The 18,086-nt window shown below is 39.1% G+C and overlaps 1 protein-coding gene across 8 annotated transcripts in view; it reads left to right on the forward strand.

Annotated features, from left to right (window-relative positions):
* DGKI (diacylglycerol kinase iota) overlaps window positions 1-18,086 on the forward strand; it is a 230,807-nt gene that overhangs the window by 119,325 nt on the left and 93,396 nt on the right. For all 8 annotated transcript variants that reach the window (XM_054808326.1, XM_054808350.1, XM_054808335.1 and 5 more), the window contains 8 exons: window positions 1,944-2,057; window positions 2,630-2,767; window positions 3,970-4,048; window positions 7,787-7,842; window positions 8,720-8,782; window positions 9,003-9,076; window positions 10,562-10,673; window positions 13,261-13,460. In XM_054808326.1, the coding sequence (XP_054664301.1) occupies window positions 1,944-2,057; window positions 2,630-2,767; window positions 3,970-4,048; window positions 7,787-7,842; window positions 8,720-8,782; window positions 9,003-9,076; window positions 10,562-10,673; window positions 13,261-13,460 (836 nt within the window). The remainder of the gene's footprint in view (window positions 1-1,943; window positions 2,058-2,629; window positions 2,768-3,969; window positions 4,049-7,786; window positions 7,843-8,719; window positions 8,783-9,002; window positions 9,077-10,561; window positions 10,674-13,260; window positions 13,461-18,086) is intronic.

Below are 18,086 nucleotides of genomic sequence, written 5' to 3' on the forward strand. Positions count from 1 at the left end.
ATTTTTGAAAGGTAGATGATTACTTATCTCTGAAAATCTCTTAAGGACTGTACTTAATCCTACCATGATGCCTATGATAGACCTAAGTAATGGAGTTACTTAGGTAACTTCAGGCCAAGTAATGAGGATATGCAGGCTTCTTATTTAAGCATAGTTTAAACTTCATTTCTCTGTATTTATCCTTGACTACACTACTGGAGTTACTCCAGGCAAGGAAAATACACTTAAGAGTTCCTCTCCTTAAGATCTTACTTTGCCTGCCCAAGACTTGTGTACCTCAACAATAGCTTGTTAAAATGCTTGATATATCAAAATTCAGCAATATTTTGGGATATTCTTGGGAACATTTGAACTTGGTGACATCCAAGTTCAGAGTTGTAAGTGATTCAGATGACTGTTGTCAGACAATGAGCTCTAATGTGGGTTCACATCCCAGATGAATGCTTTAATAATTGTACAATTGCTTATGATAAATAAGTGTCTGATAAATGCTATTTGTACTTAATTAAAGTTCTTCAGGAGACTTGGAGAAAGACATACCCTGGAATACTAAATAGAGTGGTGGTTGGTCTATTTATCAGGCCACCCCCTCTCCAGTCCTTCAGATTCCAACTGTGGTTCCCAATGCCCATGTTATGTTGGGTGCCTTTTGTGAAGCTCCAGTTTCATCCCAGTTTGGGGTAAGAATCTATTTGAAATCATAGTAATGGGGAGTTGGGGATTTTTCCTGCCACCATATTTGGGGGAGGAAAAATCCTGCCCAGCTGCAGTCAGGATTTCATTTTTATGTCTTATTTAAAAGCTCACATTTCCAGTAGGGACTGCATCTTTGAACACTGGCATCAGGAAAAAAAAAAAAGTCAAACTTTATCTTATGTTTATTTTTTCTTATTTTTTTATTTAAAAATGCAGCATGAGTTCTTTCACAGATTTTAATTAGGGTTTTTCTTTTTGTAAAGGTGAGAAATAGTTTAAGAAATAGTCCTCTTATAGTAAGAATTTCAGTCATAAAAAGTTTCAGAATATTTTCAGCAACTCTTTTTTACCTCCTTGGAAATTACCATTTAATGAAAGCAAAATATTTTACAGTAATTTGTTCCTTCTGGCTAGATTTGTATTTAAAAGTTTTATGTAGTCTAGAATAGGGACAGAAGAGAGAAACAGCTCTCTAAAATACCTGTTTACGATAGAAGAGAGCCAGATTCCTTGTTCAAACCCAAAGTCTTCAACCCTGAGTATTAGAGTTTGTCTTTTATTCTAGTCTTTTAGTCTTCTATTTATGTATCTGTGTGTGTGTGACTAGAATATATATATTCTATGCTTTGCACTGAGTGAAATAACTCAGCACTAAGGTCTCTTTTCTGGGGAATGGGAGACCTGTGAGTAAGTCCATGCTTGACTTGATCTGGGGCCTCTGTTCCAGTTCCAGGATGTTCTGAGGTACCATGCTGTTTTAATGTGTGTATTCTTCCATGACAGTTGTCAAAGGTTTAGTTTCTTTGAGCATAAGGGCACTTAAAAAATTATCTCAAATTGTCCATATTATTCTTCACTCATTTTTACATACAGTATTTTTCAGAGCAATAGTTAGGCAGCCTTAGCCAGGTGTAATTCTATGTGTTTTCATTTTCTGCTTAAAGAACAGCAACTTACGTTCTCTCTTTCCTCAGTAACTCTGTGTGCTGTTAAAAATAGCCAGTGTTTACATTCCACTGCTGCTGCTTGCACAGGAGCTTCATGAAAACTGCTGTACCTGTTCTCCAAAAGGTGAAACCTCAGATGGGGCAGTTGTAGAGTTAAATTTCAGATATCATTTTTCCTTCTCCCTTTTGTTTTACTTGATCTTCTCTGTAAAGGGTATACCATCAAAATATGTCTCTCTCCATTTTCCCATCCCTTTTCATCTTCCTGACTAACAGTTCTCTGCGTTTCCTGTTTTATAGGTGGGCTGGATCCTCTCCATCCTTGATGAGCTGCAACTCAGCCCCCCGCCTCCTGTGGCTGTTCTTCCGCTTGGCACTGGGAATGACCTTGCCCGCACCCTCAACTGGGGTGGGGTAAGCACTGGCTGGGGTACCCTTATGTTCAGGCTTTCAATTCGCTGGTCTGATTTAGTGGTCTAGTAGGGTGAAACTTCATTTTGGCTAATATAGCAGGCAGGGCTGTGTCCAAGCTCTGCCTCAGGCAGAATGGTTTGTTTCCATTTCCAGTCTGGGATCTTGAATTACTAACGATGTAGTTGTTGTAATAAAAGTGTATATAGATGCATCTGCCTGGTATCTGAGGCCAAGTAATGAGGATATGCAGGCTTCTAATTTAAGCATAGTTTAAACTTTATTTCTCTGTATTTATCCTTGACTACACTACTGGAGTTACTCCAGGCAAGGAAAATACACTTAAGAGTTCCTCTCCTTAAGATCTTACTTTGCCTGCCCAAGACTTGTGTACCTCAACAATAGCTTGTTAAAATGCTTGATATATCAAAATTCAGCAATATTTTGGGATATTCTTGGGAACATTTGATCTGGCCTCTATGAAAGGAGGGAAGTCTGCCAAGTAATTGGGGAGTGACTTGCTTTGCTTTCTCTATCCGCGGCTGACACTGTGGCGACACTCCCTCTGCTGTCAGGGTTACACAGATGAGCCAGTGTCCAAGATCCTGTGCCATGTAGAAGATGGGACCATTGTCCAGCTGGACCGCTGGAATCTCCAGGTTGAGCGCAACCCTGATTTGCCACAGGATGAGCTGGAGGATGGGGCACGTAAGGTTAGAGCCTTCTTTTTCCCAGGGAGACTATAGGATGCTTAAGAGTGTCTTTGGGTTACACCATAAGATGCATGAGCGAGGAATCTCTAAAACTTTTTAATTCTCTATTTGCATCTCTTCCTTTTGCTCTTTTCCTGTGTCAGTGCTTCCAGAGGTGTATGATACATAATACACACCAGCCATTTATTTGTTGTTTGTAAATCTCAGACATTGAGCTTTTACCTCAAGAACCCAGTCCTGGCAAAAATCCCTGGCATCTTATGTGAAAGGTCATTGTTGGTTTTTTGTTGTTGTTGTTTTCTTTTTTTTTTTTTTCCTCTAGTTAAACTGGGGTGGCAGGACAAGCAACCTTGTGACCACCATCCATTTCTAAATTAGAGATATAAATCTAAAAAACAGGATGTAGAATTTTATTCCTTTGATTTTGCTAATGGATACCAACTGTTTCCTACTTTACAGCAAGGAGTAGTGTATTTTTGTATTTAACTTCTTTGTGTGTGGGTCTCCATATGATCTTGATAGTTGAAGAATGGGAAAATCTTTGTGAGGGGATCACATTTATAGTGATATGTCATTTGGACTCGAAATGTTGAAAGTGTTACTATCATAAAAAAAATAAAAATATTGTGAACCACTTTCCTCTTCTCAGTTATAACTTCCAGCTTATCTATCAGATGCTACTGTTGTTTCCCCACAGCCCTGCTGGGCGTGTGTAACGATGAAGAGGTCAGATGTATGCTTCCCTGCCTCATGCATCCTCAGTAGAATTAGGGCTTCTTGTCTGGGACTTCTGTCGCTCCCGGTTATATATGAAGCAGGAAGAAAACAGCTTGAGTTTCATTCGCCATGCTGAGCTTGAAGTGCCAGTAATTAGGAAAACCTTTGTATTGACGTGTTAAGTGGAGCAGCATTATGGGAAATTTCAACGACAACATAAGGAACCCTTTGATGTGTTTACAAAGATACATATATGATTATAAAGCACTGTAGATATGTTTGTGTTCTTTATGCTTTTGTATCTGATCATCTTCCACAAGCTATTACTAACCTTCAGAGCAACCTTCTGCATACATTTCCCTAATATATTCCACTTTCTTCTTAGGTTTTCATGAGATGCCAAATTTAAAGTAGTTAATTCTTGGTCTGACATGGAATGTTTAATTCATGTTATTTTTACATGTCTTTTTATTATCCAATTACAGCTTCCACTCAGTGTCTTCAATAATTACTTCAGCCTTGGATTTGATGCACATGTTACGCTGGAGTTCCATGAATCTAGAGGTAATGGGAATGTTTTATTTCCTTAGCCTTGGGAATGGACTGTTGTTTTATGAATTACAAAGGGAGTTGGATTTAACATCTTGTTCTTATAATTCAGAAGGAAAGCTGGAACATAAAAACCCAAGATACAGACACAAGTAGGAAGGAAGTGATAGTATCATAAGTTTCCAAAGGGCTTAATGATTTAGAAATGAAAAAAGTACATGGAAAATGGCATTCACTGGAGGAAAAGGGCTAAAAGGGGAGCTTTTCAAGGTTTTTGATCTTCTAAAGGAGATACCAAGTACAGATATAAAGGAAATTTATGGTGATGCAGAGATGTCAGAATAAGAGCAGGAAGAAAAACAAATATAAGTCGGGTGCCAGTTTTCCCTCCAGTGTGGAAATGGAGGGAAGAGAAAAGCTGTGAGGTTGTGGAAGCAGCAGGGTAGCAGGAGAATAATTGTGTTCTCAAACTGAACAGCTGTTACCTATGGATGAGTATAGCATAATATCATTGGACTTTGTACAGAGCCAGAGTGTCTCTGTGCAAGTGAAAGGTTTTAATGAAGTCCACAAAACTGTCAGGAATTTGAGCTGTTGTAGCATCTTGTTTGTCCCTTTGCCGATGGCAGTTATACCACCCCATATAGATCCAAACGTGGCTTAACAGGTGGGCTTTGGACTGATGTCAGCTGCTCCATGTATATGGTTTAGGCAAGCATGCTTGTTTAAACAAATCTTGTTCAATTATCTGTGTTCTGCTTTTGGTCATTTCAGCTTCATATGCAGGTATTTTTTCTGAATGACAGCCTCCCTTATCGTCACTTTCATACTATCACAGTGTTTTTTCAAGATGGAAAGATAGCACTCCAATGCCATGCTAAATAAAGAGCAGGATGCATGGTGGAATGAGCTAATGCATATTTAATAAAGTTTAAGACTGCTTCAAGCTTTAGGAATAATAATGAGGGGCCACAAAAGGGCACAGGAACGAAACGATGACAGCTGTATGAATTTTTTTATGAATGCATATCACTATGCATTGCTAATGTGACTGTGAATATGCTGTATAGATGAAATGCATGGCTACTTTCTCACTTAATGGAGGCATTACTTAATAATGAAGTAATGGAGCCCTATAAAGAATGGATGTTATTCCAGAGATGCCAGTGTTTTAAAAATTTACATGGGTAGAAGAATACTTGGCAGAGCAAGCTGTGTGTCTGTGAGTGGGTATGTGTGGCCAGGAGAGCTTTTCATAGGGCAAGTGTCTGCTCTTACAAGGCATTACTGCTGGTGTCTTCCTTACCCTCTCAAATGCTAAAATACACAAAATGAGTCCTGTGTGTTTTAGGAGGGAAAAGCTTGTAGCCTTGGAGGTGTTGCTGGTGTGTGAGTTTTATTGTGTTTCTCATGTGGAATTAAGCATTGCAAAACAGATTCTCATCTCATTTATAATTGATGTCAATCGAGAGAAACTCTTAGCAAAACTTAAAGCACTTTCATGGCTGTTGCACTTGGTCCATTAAGATAAGTGGTTGCATGCAGTTGCTCATGTGGAGCTATTGTAATTACATACAGTACTGAAACAAACAAACACCATGCCCGCCACTCTTCCCCCCACCAATAAATTAGATTAATTTGAATTCTCAGCCTATCAGGGGATTTTATGCAATAGGAATTGGTCAACTGTTATATTTAGAATCAGCAGTGATTGCAATGTCTCAGAGGAACCTATACATGAACGTGGCCTTTTCCATGACAACCTCTACAGTTTTCTTGTGACTAATCAGATTGAGCCTTGAGGGTTGGCTCCAAGACAAATGTATTTAGCTCTCCTTCTTCGGGAAGTGTTCTGGGTAGCAACTCTTTCCAGAGTCATAGTTTCCTCCCTTGTTATCCTTATGCTTTGGTGGATCAAGAGAGATGCAATTTACTTTATCCCTGTTGACGTGCTGTTTGATCCCTCAGCAAATGAACAGGACTATTCATTTGCAGGACGACACACTGCCCCCCCCCCCCCCCCCCCAGTCTAACACATTCCATTTCCTACTCCCTTGATGGCTTGAGAATGGTAAGGACAGAGTGAGCCTTGGACATGCAATCAGTGATTTACTTCTACAATCAGAGTTGCACTCTAATCAACTTTAGCCTGTATTCCACATCACAGAAAGAGTCCTTCCTCCCTACTCATGCTCATCTGCTATGCCAGAAATAGGAGCAGTTCAGTATGTTGAAGAACTGCTGAGTCTCTGACCCCAGAAAAGCTCGTTTTCTGTTCTAAACTGGTGCTATGGTTCCGGTCAGTGTTTTTCATAAGATCCACGTAAGAGCCAGTGCCCTGGTGGCTGCTGCCCGGAGCCATAGGGGATAGCCACATCAAAGAACATGTGGCACAGGCACTGAGCCTTCAGGAGCCTCCTGCTTCTTTGCATGGCGTGTTGAGACTTTCTGTAAAGAGCTGCCTGCTCAGTGAGGGAGATGAGATTTACTTATGCAGTTAAATTAATCATTTGAAGAAGCGGTAGCCCTGACTGTGTTCCAGGCTCACCCACAGCACAACAAACGGATAATCAGTAGCTGGGCAAACAATCAAACAAGAAACACAAAGTAGCTAATTCTTACAAAATGGAGTATTATATTGTGAGAGTAGTGACTTCAAAGAGAACTAGAAACATTGTTTTAAGTGGTTATTTGAGAAGAATTTGGAAGTGTTCACACCAGTGTGATGCTTTAGCCACAGGGCTGTCTTGATACTTGGATGCTTTCACTAGAGCATTACTGAGCAAGGATAGGTGGTTGGTACTACCACTGAATACGGTGTCAGAAGGGCTGCTTCTGAAATCTCTGGATGCCACAGGCTAGGAAAGCAGTTCTCAGGGAAGCACGAGAATGACCTGTATTCTGGGAAGCACGCCTTATACTGGGTGATTAAAGGAGCTCCATTTAGCTTATCGGAAAGAAGGTTAAGAGGCGATTTAATCACTGCCTGTAAGTATTTACTCAGGAAGAAGATATCTGATAGTTGGGGGCTCTTTAATCTGACAGAGAAGTATAATAAGATTTAGCAGTTGACAGTTGAAGTCTGAAAAGTTCAAGATAGGAAAAAACCCACATTCATTTTAACAGTGAGAATAATTAACTATTAGATGTGCATTACTTCTGGACTATTACAATTTTCCATCACTTAGTCTAATCAAAATAAAACAGCTCTCTAAATAGTTTTAGAGTAACTCCCCCCCTTTTTTTTGCTACAGGAATATTTGGGTAGAGATGTTTATTCCTCAGTACCTCTGTAACACATCAGAATTTAAGTGTCTGTTTCATCTTGTAATTTACTCATGCTTTGCTACTGCTTCAAAGCATGAGTTAGTATTTCATGGATTTCTAATAATTCTTAGAGGTCTGTTCTGCATTGGTAGAAATAGGAGTCTCACAAATGGTACTGAGGGAACATAAGATAAATAGTCTGAGAGGTACTAAATTAACTGATTGTATTCTTGTTACCTCTTTGCTCATGTTTCCATCAATTTTCACTCTACAGGAAAGGGGAAGAATTCAATATCAATGTTTGAAATCTCACAGCAGATAATGGCACAGATGGGGCACTCACACAGGAAAACTATATTTATGTTAACATTTTCACTGAGTGATGTGTGCTAAAAGCACTATAGTGCTAGCAGGGAATGTGAAAGTACACTGGCGTCTACTTGTTTTATTAAGGTGTTCATAATTTTCTTTTTTATCCTTTCACAGAAGCAAATCCAGAGAAATTCAACAGCCGATTTAGAAATAAAATGTTTTATGCAGGGGTGAGTTGTGATTCATCTTACAGAATGATGCAAACTTAGATATTTTAATGTTTTCTTAAATACCTACCCCCTCACTTTCTCACATCAGGAGCTCATGTCAGTTCATTTTGCCTGTTGCAATTTAAAGTGCACATGTACAATTTCTGGTAATGTTACACACAGGTGTCTGTCGGAAAGTGCCCAAAGCACTGTTGTTTTGCAGTGCTTAGCAGGCGAGAGAAATGATACTCCTTTAGACATAATACTGCTGATGTCTTGCTCCCCCTGCTTCTGGCTCACAGGCTTCTCAACAAATTGCTCTGCTTCTTTCAGGGTTTGGGCAGCACGTTAATTTTGACTTTCCCAGAGATATTCCCCAAGTGTTAGCCTGTGTGTTTGCAGCTTTGAGGAGTAGTCTTGGATGTAGGGTCACAGGGCGTGGGGGCAGAGAGCAACTATTTGGAGTGATTCATTTTCATATGTGAATATGCAAATAAAATTACCCAATTCTGCATTCTGGAGGTACATGGACAATCTTTTTTTCTAAAATGCAGTCATTAAGAGGGAAATACCAAATTGATAATGCATGCCATTCTGCATGATGACTCCCACCGTACCCATGTGCCTTAAACATGGGAACAAATATGTGAGCAAGAATTTGTATTTAAATCTTTGGGTGCCCAAGGACCTTCTTTGGTTAACCTCAAAAAAGGAGAAGTATCGTGATTTAAAAAAATAAAAAAAATTTAAAAAAAATCATATCTTCCGAGAGCAAAAAAAAATAGGTTTGACAAAAAGATGGTGCTTTGGTAATTAGCTCTGCGTTGGGATAAGAAATGAGAAAAGAAAAGAGAAGAGAAGAAGTACTGATGACTTCCTGCACTTATTTCTGTTGCAGGCAGCCTTTACAGACTTTCTGCAAAGAAGCTCAAGAGATTTATCTAAGCATGTTAAAGTTGTGGTAAGTATAAGAAATTGTGTCGTAGTATTGTGGGAAGAGGGGGGAATGGAGAGAGAGTGAGGTGAGAGTTTAATGGCTCTGTTACTTTTCAGTTTTGAGCATGACATTTGCAACACATTCCAAGGAAAGTCTTGGGAAAGTTGTTACAAAGCAGCAACACTTCTCTTGTCTGTGGCTCCATTCAGCAATTTCTCTGTGCTCTGTCACTTTGGCTTTGTAGTGTGATGGTACAGACCTGACTCCAAAGATCCAGGAGCTGAAGTTCCAGTGTATAGTGTTTTTAAACATACCCAGGTAAGCTCAAGACAGATGCTTGGAGTAATAAAAGAAAAAAAACCAAAATCAACCAAAACCCTACAAGTTGTCCTAGACTGGGTGGATGTGCAGGAAGAGTATTGCCACTGTGTTGCCTTCTTGAGAGCTAGGTGCTTATAATAATTAGCAATACGGAATGGGATCAGAGTTCAGGGTGCAGCTAAACTATCCTTTAAAATATTGAATATCCTGATACAGAGGTAGTAGAAGTGATTATCAAACACGCTTTCAAAAGTTGTGCACCTAAGCTGCAAACAAGGTAGTAAAGAAACAGATGCCTAGTCTTTCACTTAATTAGAAGCAGAGTGTGGGGAAAAAAGGGAGAGGGGAAAGGATCAATATTTTTCCAGTAAAGGAACACCAAAAGTTGAAAGAAGTGCTGGTTTTTAACATGTTAGAAGGTGTCCCAAATAGAAATACAGCTGTATTCTTAAAAGTTGTTTATGTCCTGCTCTCTAGAGTAGTAGTCTCCAAACTTTTTTTGATTGTGCATCCCTATCAATTTAAAAAAAATTGATCATCACTCCAATATATGTATATTTATAAATTATATACCTGTACTACTACTGTACTAATACATTGCATACATTATAAAACACACAGAAAAATAGAAATTAAGAAAAGATGTGATAAAGATGACACAAACACTATTTTAATGGGGTTTTTAATTTTTTTTTTAAAAGTACAAAAATATTTTCTTCACACACCCTAAGTGTCTTGTCAGTTGCGGATTTTCCTTGCACACACCCCACTTTGGAGACCTCTGCTTTAAACAACCTACCCACATTGCTCCACATGCAGTCCGAAGCACTTGATCTTTAGAGTCCTGCACTGCCCTTGCTGCGAGCTTCTACCTGGTGTCACCTCTCCAGAGTTCCCCCTTCTATCACTCTTAGATCACTTTTACATCCATTCTTTAATGGTGGGAAAGATAGATGCCACAGCTACATCCGTTCCTGCTTCTTATTTCTCCCTGCCTCCTCAAGCTATGAAACGTTTTGCATTCCTTATGCTGTTAGAGCTTCTGAGCCAGCAGGGAGAGAGGAAATGGAGCTCCAACGCTGGAGTTGCTGCTGCAGCCCCATGCCTGCCTAGCAGAGGGGCTAAGCAGCTTTCTGGCTCAACAGCTCATCTGCAGAAAGCAGAGCAAGTGGGGAGAACAAAGTGCTGCTGCTCTGTTATCTATTTCCTGGTGTTTCCCCATTTCCCTCTCACAAAGGAACCTCCTAAAGATTATGATGGATACATTTATGGATGGTGGACCAGCTTGGAAACAAGAGACAGATTTTCCCTTTTGTCCAGTCCTTGCCAGCATAACTTTTAATCGTCCCTGAATTGAATCCTGGAATGGATATCTGGGTACCTCTGGAGGACAGCAGACCAGGCTAGTAGTCAGGCTACTAGTCAGGACCCATCAGGGCAAACTGCTTTCTCAAAGCTTGCTTTCCAAACCTCTTTCTATAGGTATTGTGCTGGCACAATGCCCTGGGGAAACCCTGGAGATCACAGAGACTTTGAGCCTCAGCGCCATGATGATGGCTACATTGAAGTCATTGGGTTCACCATGGCCTCACTGGTGAGTACATTGCAGGTGGTCCCCTTCCTGCAGGTGCTACCAGACGTGGTGAATTCTGTTGGTGGCGTTAGAGAGTGCAAAGTTGTCCTCATTACTGAACCACTGTGATTCCATATATTCAGTCAGCTAAGGTCAAAACATGCTCTGCTATTAGGTTTTAAGTGAGGGGGACAAATTGTAGTTTTCTAATAAGTGTTATTTAATAATAAAAACGTACTCTCTGCACAATATGGCTAATTTGCATGTGTAGGGCTCCCAAGTTAAACAGTAAGATTATTACAGTAAAAACAGCATGTATGCACATTTTTTCTGTGGGAATGTTCTATGGTCAAAAAATTACTGCTGTTTCTTTTTTAGCTTTTGCGTATTTCAATCCATGGCATAAAGGTGTTTTTTTTTAAAGCTGGCTACAGGAAACAAACATGGAATATTATATAAAATTATATGCCCATACACTTTCCGTATGCCCACTAAAAACATTGTGAAAATTTAGTAATATTTCTGGAACAAATGTTATCTCTCTTTTTCTTCTACTAGGGAAAGAAAATTCCACCAACAATTTTAATTCAGCAGTGCACTTTCTGTCAATGCTGTCCTTAAAGTGAACTAAAGCTGAGTTACTATAAAATCAATCTCACTGTAAATACCCTAGTGTCCTACTATCACAGTGGTTAAACACAGTGATAGTCTCTTCAGAGGATGATTAAATGCAGTCAGAGAGTTGGTGGTTATCCCCATGCTAGTGTTAATCGACCTAAGGCACTGCAGCTTGAACAATGGGGCCAACAGAAGGCACATATCAGGGCTTCCTGGCAGGTTTGTTTAGGTCATGCTTAAGTCTATACTCTTAGGCCTTTGTTTGCTGCTGTGTGGACTAGGTTAAAACCAACATGGATAAGCCTGTTTTCACTAAACTCACACATTTATTTGTTGTGTGACCTGCCCTCAGTGCATATCACATTCAGTGAATACCCATGATAACGGTGTTTGCTTCCTCAAAGAGAAATTTGGACATATTTGTTCTTCAAAGTAAGCAAAAGTAAAAGGTCACCTTGATCAGCAATTTTTTTCTTTAGAAGTCTAGGTTAAGGATTCTTTTTTGGTCTTTTTTTTTTTTTTTTTCTAAATTGATCTAGTGGATTAGGGAAAAAACCTACAAGTAAGTAGACTTCTGTGTTAGCCTAGTAGATCTTGTGGAATGAACATTTGTTACTTTATGTCTGAAGATTTTAGGGTGTGTTTCTGAAAATGCTGTCAAAAGTCTATTTAGCATGTACCAATTGGCAATTTTCAGCTGGAATCTTTTTTGGGTTTGCCACTCACAGTAGCTAGAGTGATCTCAAAGCTACCAACAATTTCAGCTGGGACTGAATTTAAGTAGTAGGTCCCTTTCAGCAGCTGTTTCTCTTTAAAGGAAGCCTAGTTCAGAACTGAGGGTCTACAAGTCTACATTGGTTGTGATGCTGAGGAACCACTGTAACCCTAGACTGCGTTGATATAATCCTAACTTGCTCTATATGTCTCCCAGATGTGCTTGATCATACCCAAGAAAGTCTGTGAGACTGAGGAAGAGAAGTACTTCATAAGAAGTGTTATTATGAATATTATTGGCCATATTAAACCATATAGAGCAACCTGCTCTAGGTGATCCTATTTTAGCAGGGGGGTTGGGCTAGATAATCTACAGAGATCCCTTCCAACCCCTACCAGTCTGTGATTCTGTGATATTATCAGTTGATCCATAATATTGAGCGCACAGAGCAGGATTAAGGTCTTGACTTGTGTTTAGGCTGCTTTCTGTTAGCAGTGCGTTAATATAGGATTTTTTTCTGCATCTGATAGTTGAGAGTTAATAGTCACACTAGAAATTAAAAAAATACATTTCTGCCCAAACATGTCTGCTTAGAACTTGAAGGCTTTGCTTATTGCCCTCCTTGTTTCATGTCTTTGAAATGAATTCTTGAACATGATATTTAACTGTTTTTAACAAGGTGGTTCTGCTTGCTCTTTTCAGCCTGTCTAGTCTTGAGGTTGAATTGCTGTGTAAACTTTCATAATAAGGATTAAGGACTGTAGTCTGTTCAGGAAGGGGAAATCATTTTTTGTCTCACAGATGTACCTAATTAGGGTTGTTGTTCTAAAGAGGAAATAATTAGTAGCATTACTGTTAATGTAAAAACAAACCAGCCGAAACAGATTGAAAACTTTAAGAATAAACACAGATATTCATTTGTGCATACACATATGTGTGTGTACATATTTGTACGTGTGTGTAATATGCTTGACATATACAAAGGTGATGAGACATGCAAGGCGTATGGTTAGTTATTGTTGCCCACCACTTTTCTTTGTGAAATTTTAAGTCCTGCTTTGCAATTTTGGAGTGAAAATACATTCACTGTCACTCATTAGAATGCCTTACAAATGGAATGCTGTGTAATGGATGCTGTCACCAAAACTGCATTTTGGATTCAACTGCCTCAACTATCTGTTCTGAGGTGTCTTTTTTTTTGGCTTTCCTGTTTATGGTTGGTTTTTTTTTTTTGGCTTTTGTGTTTGTTTTTTTGGTTTTGTTGATTTTTTTCAGGCTGCTCTCCAGGTGGGTGGTCATGGAGAGAGGTTGCATCAGTGCCGTGAGGTGACACTTTTAACATACAAGTCTATTCCCATGCAAGTGGATGGTGAACCATGTCGATTGGCTCCCTCACTCATTCGAATCTCCTTAAGGAACCAAGCCAACATGGTGCAGAAGAGCAAGAGGAGAACATCCATGCCTTTGCTGAATGAGTGAGTTGGATAGGTGCATGTCCTAATGGCAGGAGGCCTGTTTGGGGCAGCATATTCAGTCATGGATTTTGCATGTACTGGACTTGCAGCGCATTTACCAAAAAAAAAAAAAAAATTTAAAAAATTCACTCCTCCTAAACTCCCTTTCCACCATATTGTAAATACTTACCTGATTTTCTTTTATTCTTTTATCTTGTGGGTTACCCTCTGTCTTGCTTTTAGAAAGGTGTTGTATCTTTCAGTTATTTAGAGAGGTTTGTGCAGGCTCAGTAGCGTGCCTCCTGGATTCTGACAGTTCTGCATGTGTATGCCATTTGCCTTTGAAGTTCTTTTGATTCATTTTCTCAACGTTATTGAACTGCTTTTTAACCTCTAATGGAGATCCTGTAACAAATTACAATAATCAAGAATTACTCAGGACATCTTGTAGTCTCTGTTGTTGGACCAGGCTGCCTGGGACTGTTTATGGAGAAGGACCTGGAGGCCCACAAAGGGCTGTTTTCACTTTGTAGGGAATTCTGCTCCAGTATAAAAAAAAAATGAGAAATGAGTAGTCTAAAGATGAATAGAGAAAAGCTAAGATAACTGGAAACCAGGAACATGTGAAGAAGAAAAGACAGGGCTAACATTCCTTTTCATAATTAAACCTCATTTGTAAGCACTGCAGAGATATTTTAACACACACACACAATCAAATTTTGTCCTGTGAAAATGTCTGTCTAATAAAATAATTCAGATTATTTTGTAGAGCTGATTATTGTACTTCTCATATAGAAGGCCTTCATCGCTGCTAAAATGAGTGACATAGTAAGTGCCTTTGCTGTTTTTCGTCAAGTATTCTTAGAGTGAAGCCAAACAGTCTGTCCCTTCTACAAAGATACCAAGCCTAAAGTTATCAAGGATCCGCGTTTCATTCAAACATCCATGCACCGAGGATTTCATTTTTTCTGGGGAGGTGGATGGGGGATTTTGCTGTTGCAGCTGTAACGTGAGGCAAGGTTTCTGAAGAGCTGCAATATCTTTCATTAGACTAACCCATATAACTGGAAAAAACAGACAAGGTCTCAGGCACACCGTTTCTCCTCAGGTATCTTAAAGGTTGCCTGTGTCTTTCAACTGTATCATCTAGTGGCAGACATTGCTTCACTTCAAACTTTGACTCCAGCCCTTTAGAGCTTCTTGTCATCCACTGGTTGTCAATCTGTTCATGTAATCAAAGCCTCCCTGGTTCCTTTCCACATCTTCCTGTTCAATTTAGCACTCTGTGTTCTCTTACTGAGACTAATGCTTGAAGCTTCAGTAGAAGCCCATATCTGTAACGTGCAATTCCTATTTGCCTGGAAAATACATATGGTATACTCATCTCTCTTGTGCAGTGAAGAATAGCAGACTCTTGCCTGTGGGCAGTGATGCCCGATTTCATCCAGCAACAACTCAACCATTTGCGAAAGCTAGAATCGAGCAGAGAGCAATCCTGGGGCGTCTTTTTCTACACTGAGAGAGGCTAATGCAAATGCAAAATGAAAATTCCTGGTATTTTGATCTCATAATTAGCATGGTTAGGCTTGGATATTGAGATCTGAATTTAAACTGTGGTAGGGAAATATAGATTCATAGTATATGTCAGTTGTCAAGAGGATCTTGTTTGTGGTTTAGCTTGATTTCCGTGTGCTATGGTAGACTGCGTTGCTGTCAGTACTTTGATTTGGCTGAGATATTTGCCTGCAGACCCATATCTTGGGAAAATACAAATGATCTGTCAGGGATTCTAGTCTCAGCCTCACATATCAGAAATGGTGTGTGTATATATTTATATCTACATCTATACCTATATATCTCTGTGTGTGTGTGTACTTTGCTCTCAAGTGTTGAAGGAGAATGAGAGACAGGAGTCGAATCCTCTGATGTGATAAAAAGTAAATGGCAATGTAAGGGTTAAACTCTAGGAAGCATTTAGTATTATAAGAAGTTCATTCAATATGATGCTGATTTGCAGTATTTCACAAGAGAGAAAATTTTCAATTAAATATGTTTATCTACATTTCTTAACTGGATATCTGGAATATATCTCCCTATTCCACTGAAATCTCCCAGAAAGCCTTATATTTGATTGAACACGATAGATTGTTCTCTTATGACTGTCATCTGAATGTTAGATGTGTGAGATAAGTAAATGGGTCTGGAGCTATCCCACTAACTTTTAGACAGCTGTTCTTGAGCTCCTTGCCAGGAAAGTGATTAAAAAATTATCTCGCATCACAGTAATGCAGAGTTGCTATTATTTTTGGCTTTGCTATTATTGCTAGATAAGAAGAGCAATAGGAATGCTCTTTGGAGTTTTAGCTAGTCCAGTGTCATACATAGAAAAAGACTTAATCTGACAAAGTCTTATACTGTGTTTGTGTTTTCTTACTCTGTTCTCCTTTGTTCTGGAGGTTTTAAGGAGAGGGGGTTTAGAGAGGATAGCGAGTTTGTCGTTTGCCTTGTGGATGCACTTGAGTTTCCAGGGAATAATAGTATTCTGAAATTGAAGAGCCCATATGTAATGTAGCCGGGTGAGAACAACAAAGAATTCATGCTTCTCTCACATCGGAGTGGAAGAGCTTTAGAAACATGATTCTCTTCTGGCTGAAAGAATTGCCCATCTTCCTGATTGCAACTGTTCTCCTTCAAAACCTGTAGATGCTCTGAGAGGACACACATATATGAGAAAAAGGGATCTGACCTTGTTTGACCTGTTTTTCCTTCCATTTTCCCACTCTTGTGCATCCAGCACCTTCCAATTGCACAAGCTGCCTCATGTGGTTCTATGCAGACCTTCAAGGTTGAAACTCCTGTATATTGAGAGTCCTTGTTTTATTTGTTACTGAATAATTTGCCTTTTTCAAGGTGTGGGGAAAAATTCAGCAGCATTTTTGACAGTGTGAAAGTTCCTAGTCTTTCCTAGTCTTAAAAAACAAACAAACAAACAAACAAAAAAGGTAAAAAAAGATTGGCCATGGAATCAAATTAAGGAATAAAAATCTAGTGTTTCTGTGGGGCTACTTAAACTGAAGGAGCCTCCCTTCCCTGTTGACAGCAGCAGTGTGAAAAGCTTCATCAAAGCTATTAGGGAACAAGTAAATATAATGTGCTGCATTTTGTCATAACTGGGCAAAGTACTGGCAATTAATATTTTATTCAGTTATTTCATCTTTCACTACTGAATTGCCTTTAAATAAGATTCTCAGTATATTAATTATCCTGAACTATTCATGAACTAGTTGATGCAGCTAGTGATCTTTTTTCTTACTGTTCATCAAGCATTCATTTTTTTTTAATATTTACTTAAAAGCTAAGCTGTTTTGATGTGACACACAGATTATATGACTACTCTTGAGCAGGTGAGGATGATCTGCTTATGGTTTGTACTCTTCTGATAACTTTAAAATTTTGAGTTGAAGCATAGTGGAGGAAAATCATTACTTGGTGAATACAGTTACAGTGCTTCTAATTTGTTTCTAATGGAGGCTGTCCAAACACAGGCATAATCTCTTCCTCATGCTACAATGCATTGCTCTACAATGGAGATAAGTAACAATCCAATCAAGTGTTTCAAGCCAGAAGCAACTTTTTAGGTGCAAGGAATATTCAGGATAGGGTGATGCTATTCACTCTTGGTTATGGATCGAAACATGGCAGATAGCAGGGTTGGGAGAAAAGAAAAGGTGGGTTTATTTTCTTCTCATATGTCTCTTCTGTTTGTACAAGCAAATCAAATTTTTGCTGCAGCCAGATCAGCAGACTCAGTTTTTCTGCAAAAGATTGGATTATGTTCTTATTTTCCTTCCCTTAAGAGACTTGCTGGCTAAGTTCTCATTCCTATTTTCCACTACTGATCCTGGTAACATGTGAAAGAGACAACATATTATTTGGTTTTCTGTGATCAAGCCAAGAATATGGTTCTTGTGAGCTATAAGCAAAATGTGTGTCGAATAAGAGAAGCGGTGGTTCCATTTTCCAGGAATCATTTTCTAATTAGAAACTACCATTTAGTGTGCTGCTCAGTAAGTTTCAGTTAATGATCACTTTCTGAACCTCAAAAGATAGTATTTTGCTTTCACTGGCTTTTAGTTTGGGTTGAGGAATAATGTCCTGCATGATGGAAGAGAAAGAAGAGGCAAGAGCTTATAGATAAAACATATTCCATACACTTTAGAGAAACAGAGGGACCATCGGAGTATAAACACTAAAAGAGAGTCAGTCTTGGGAGTCACTATGTATAAAATGCGTGTTTCCCTAAGGTACATGACAGAAGAATGGAGACAGCAATTTGTCATTGTGGATACAAAATCTCCAGTAAGGGTATTTTTCTTCTTAAACTTTAACTAAAGTTGACCAACCTTTGGAGACAATTCCATCCATTCAGATCTTGGCTTTGATGTTTGTTTGCATTTCTGGACCTGCTTCCAAAGTCTGCTGCCTTGAAATTTTTCAGTGCCTGTGGAACAAGTCCTGGGGCTCCTTGTCTTCCTTGTATAGCCGTGTGCCTAGCTTGTCATTGGTACTCCTCACTGATGTCTTTAGAAAGCTCCTGTGTGCCATGTAGCAGTGATTTTCTCCATTTGCATGTCTTCTGTTGCTTTT

The sequence above is a fragment of the Grus americana genome, chromosome 1 (assembly GCF_028858705.1).
Source record: "Grus americana isolate bGruAme1 chromosome 1, bGruAme1.mat, whole genome shotgun sequence".
Taxonomy (NCBI): Eukaryota; Metazoa; Chordata; class Aves; order Gruiformes; family Gruidae; genus Grus; species Grus americana.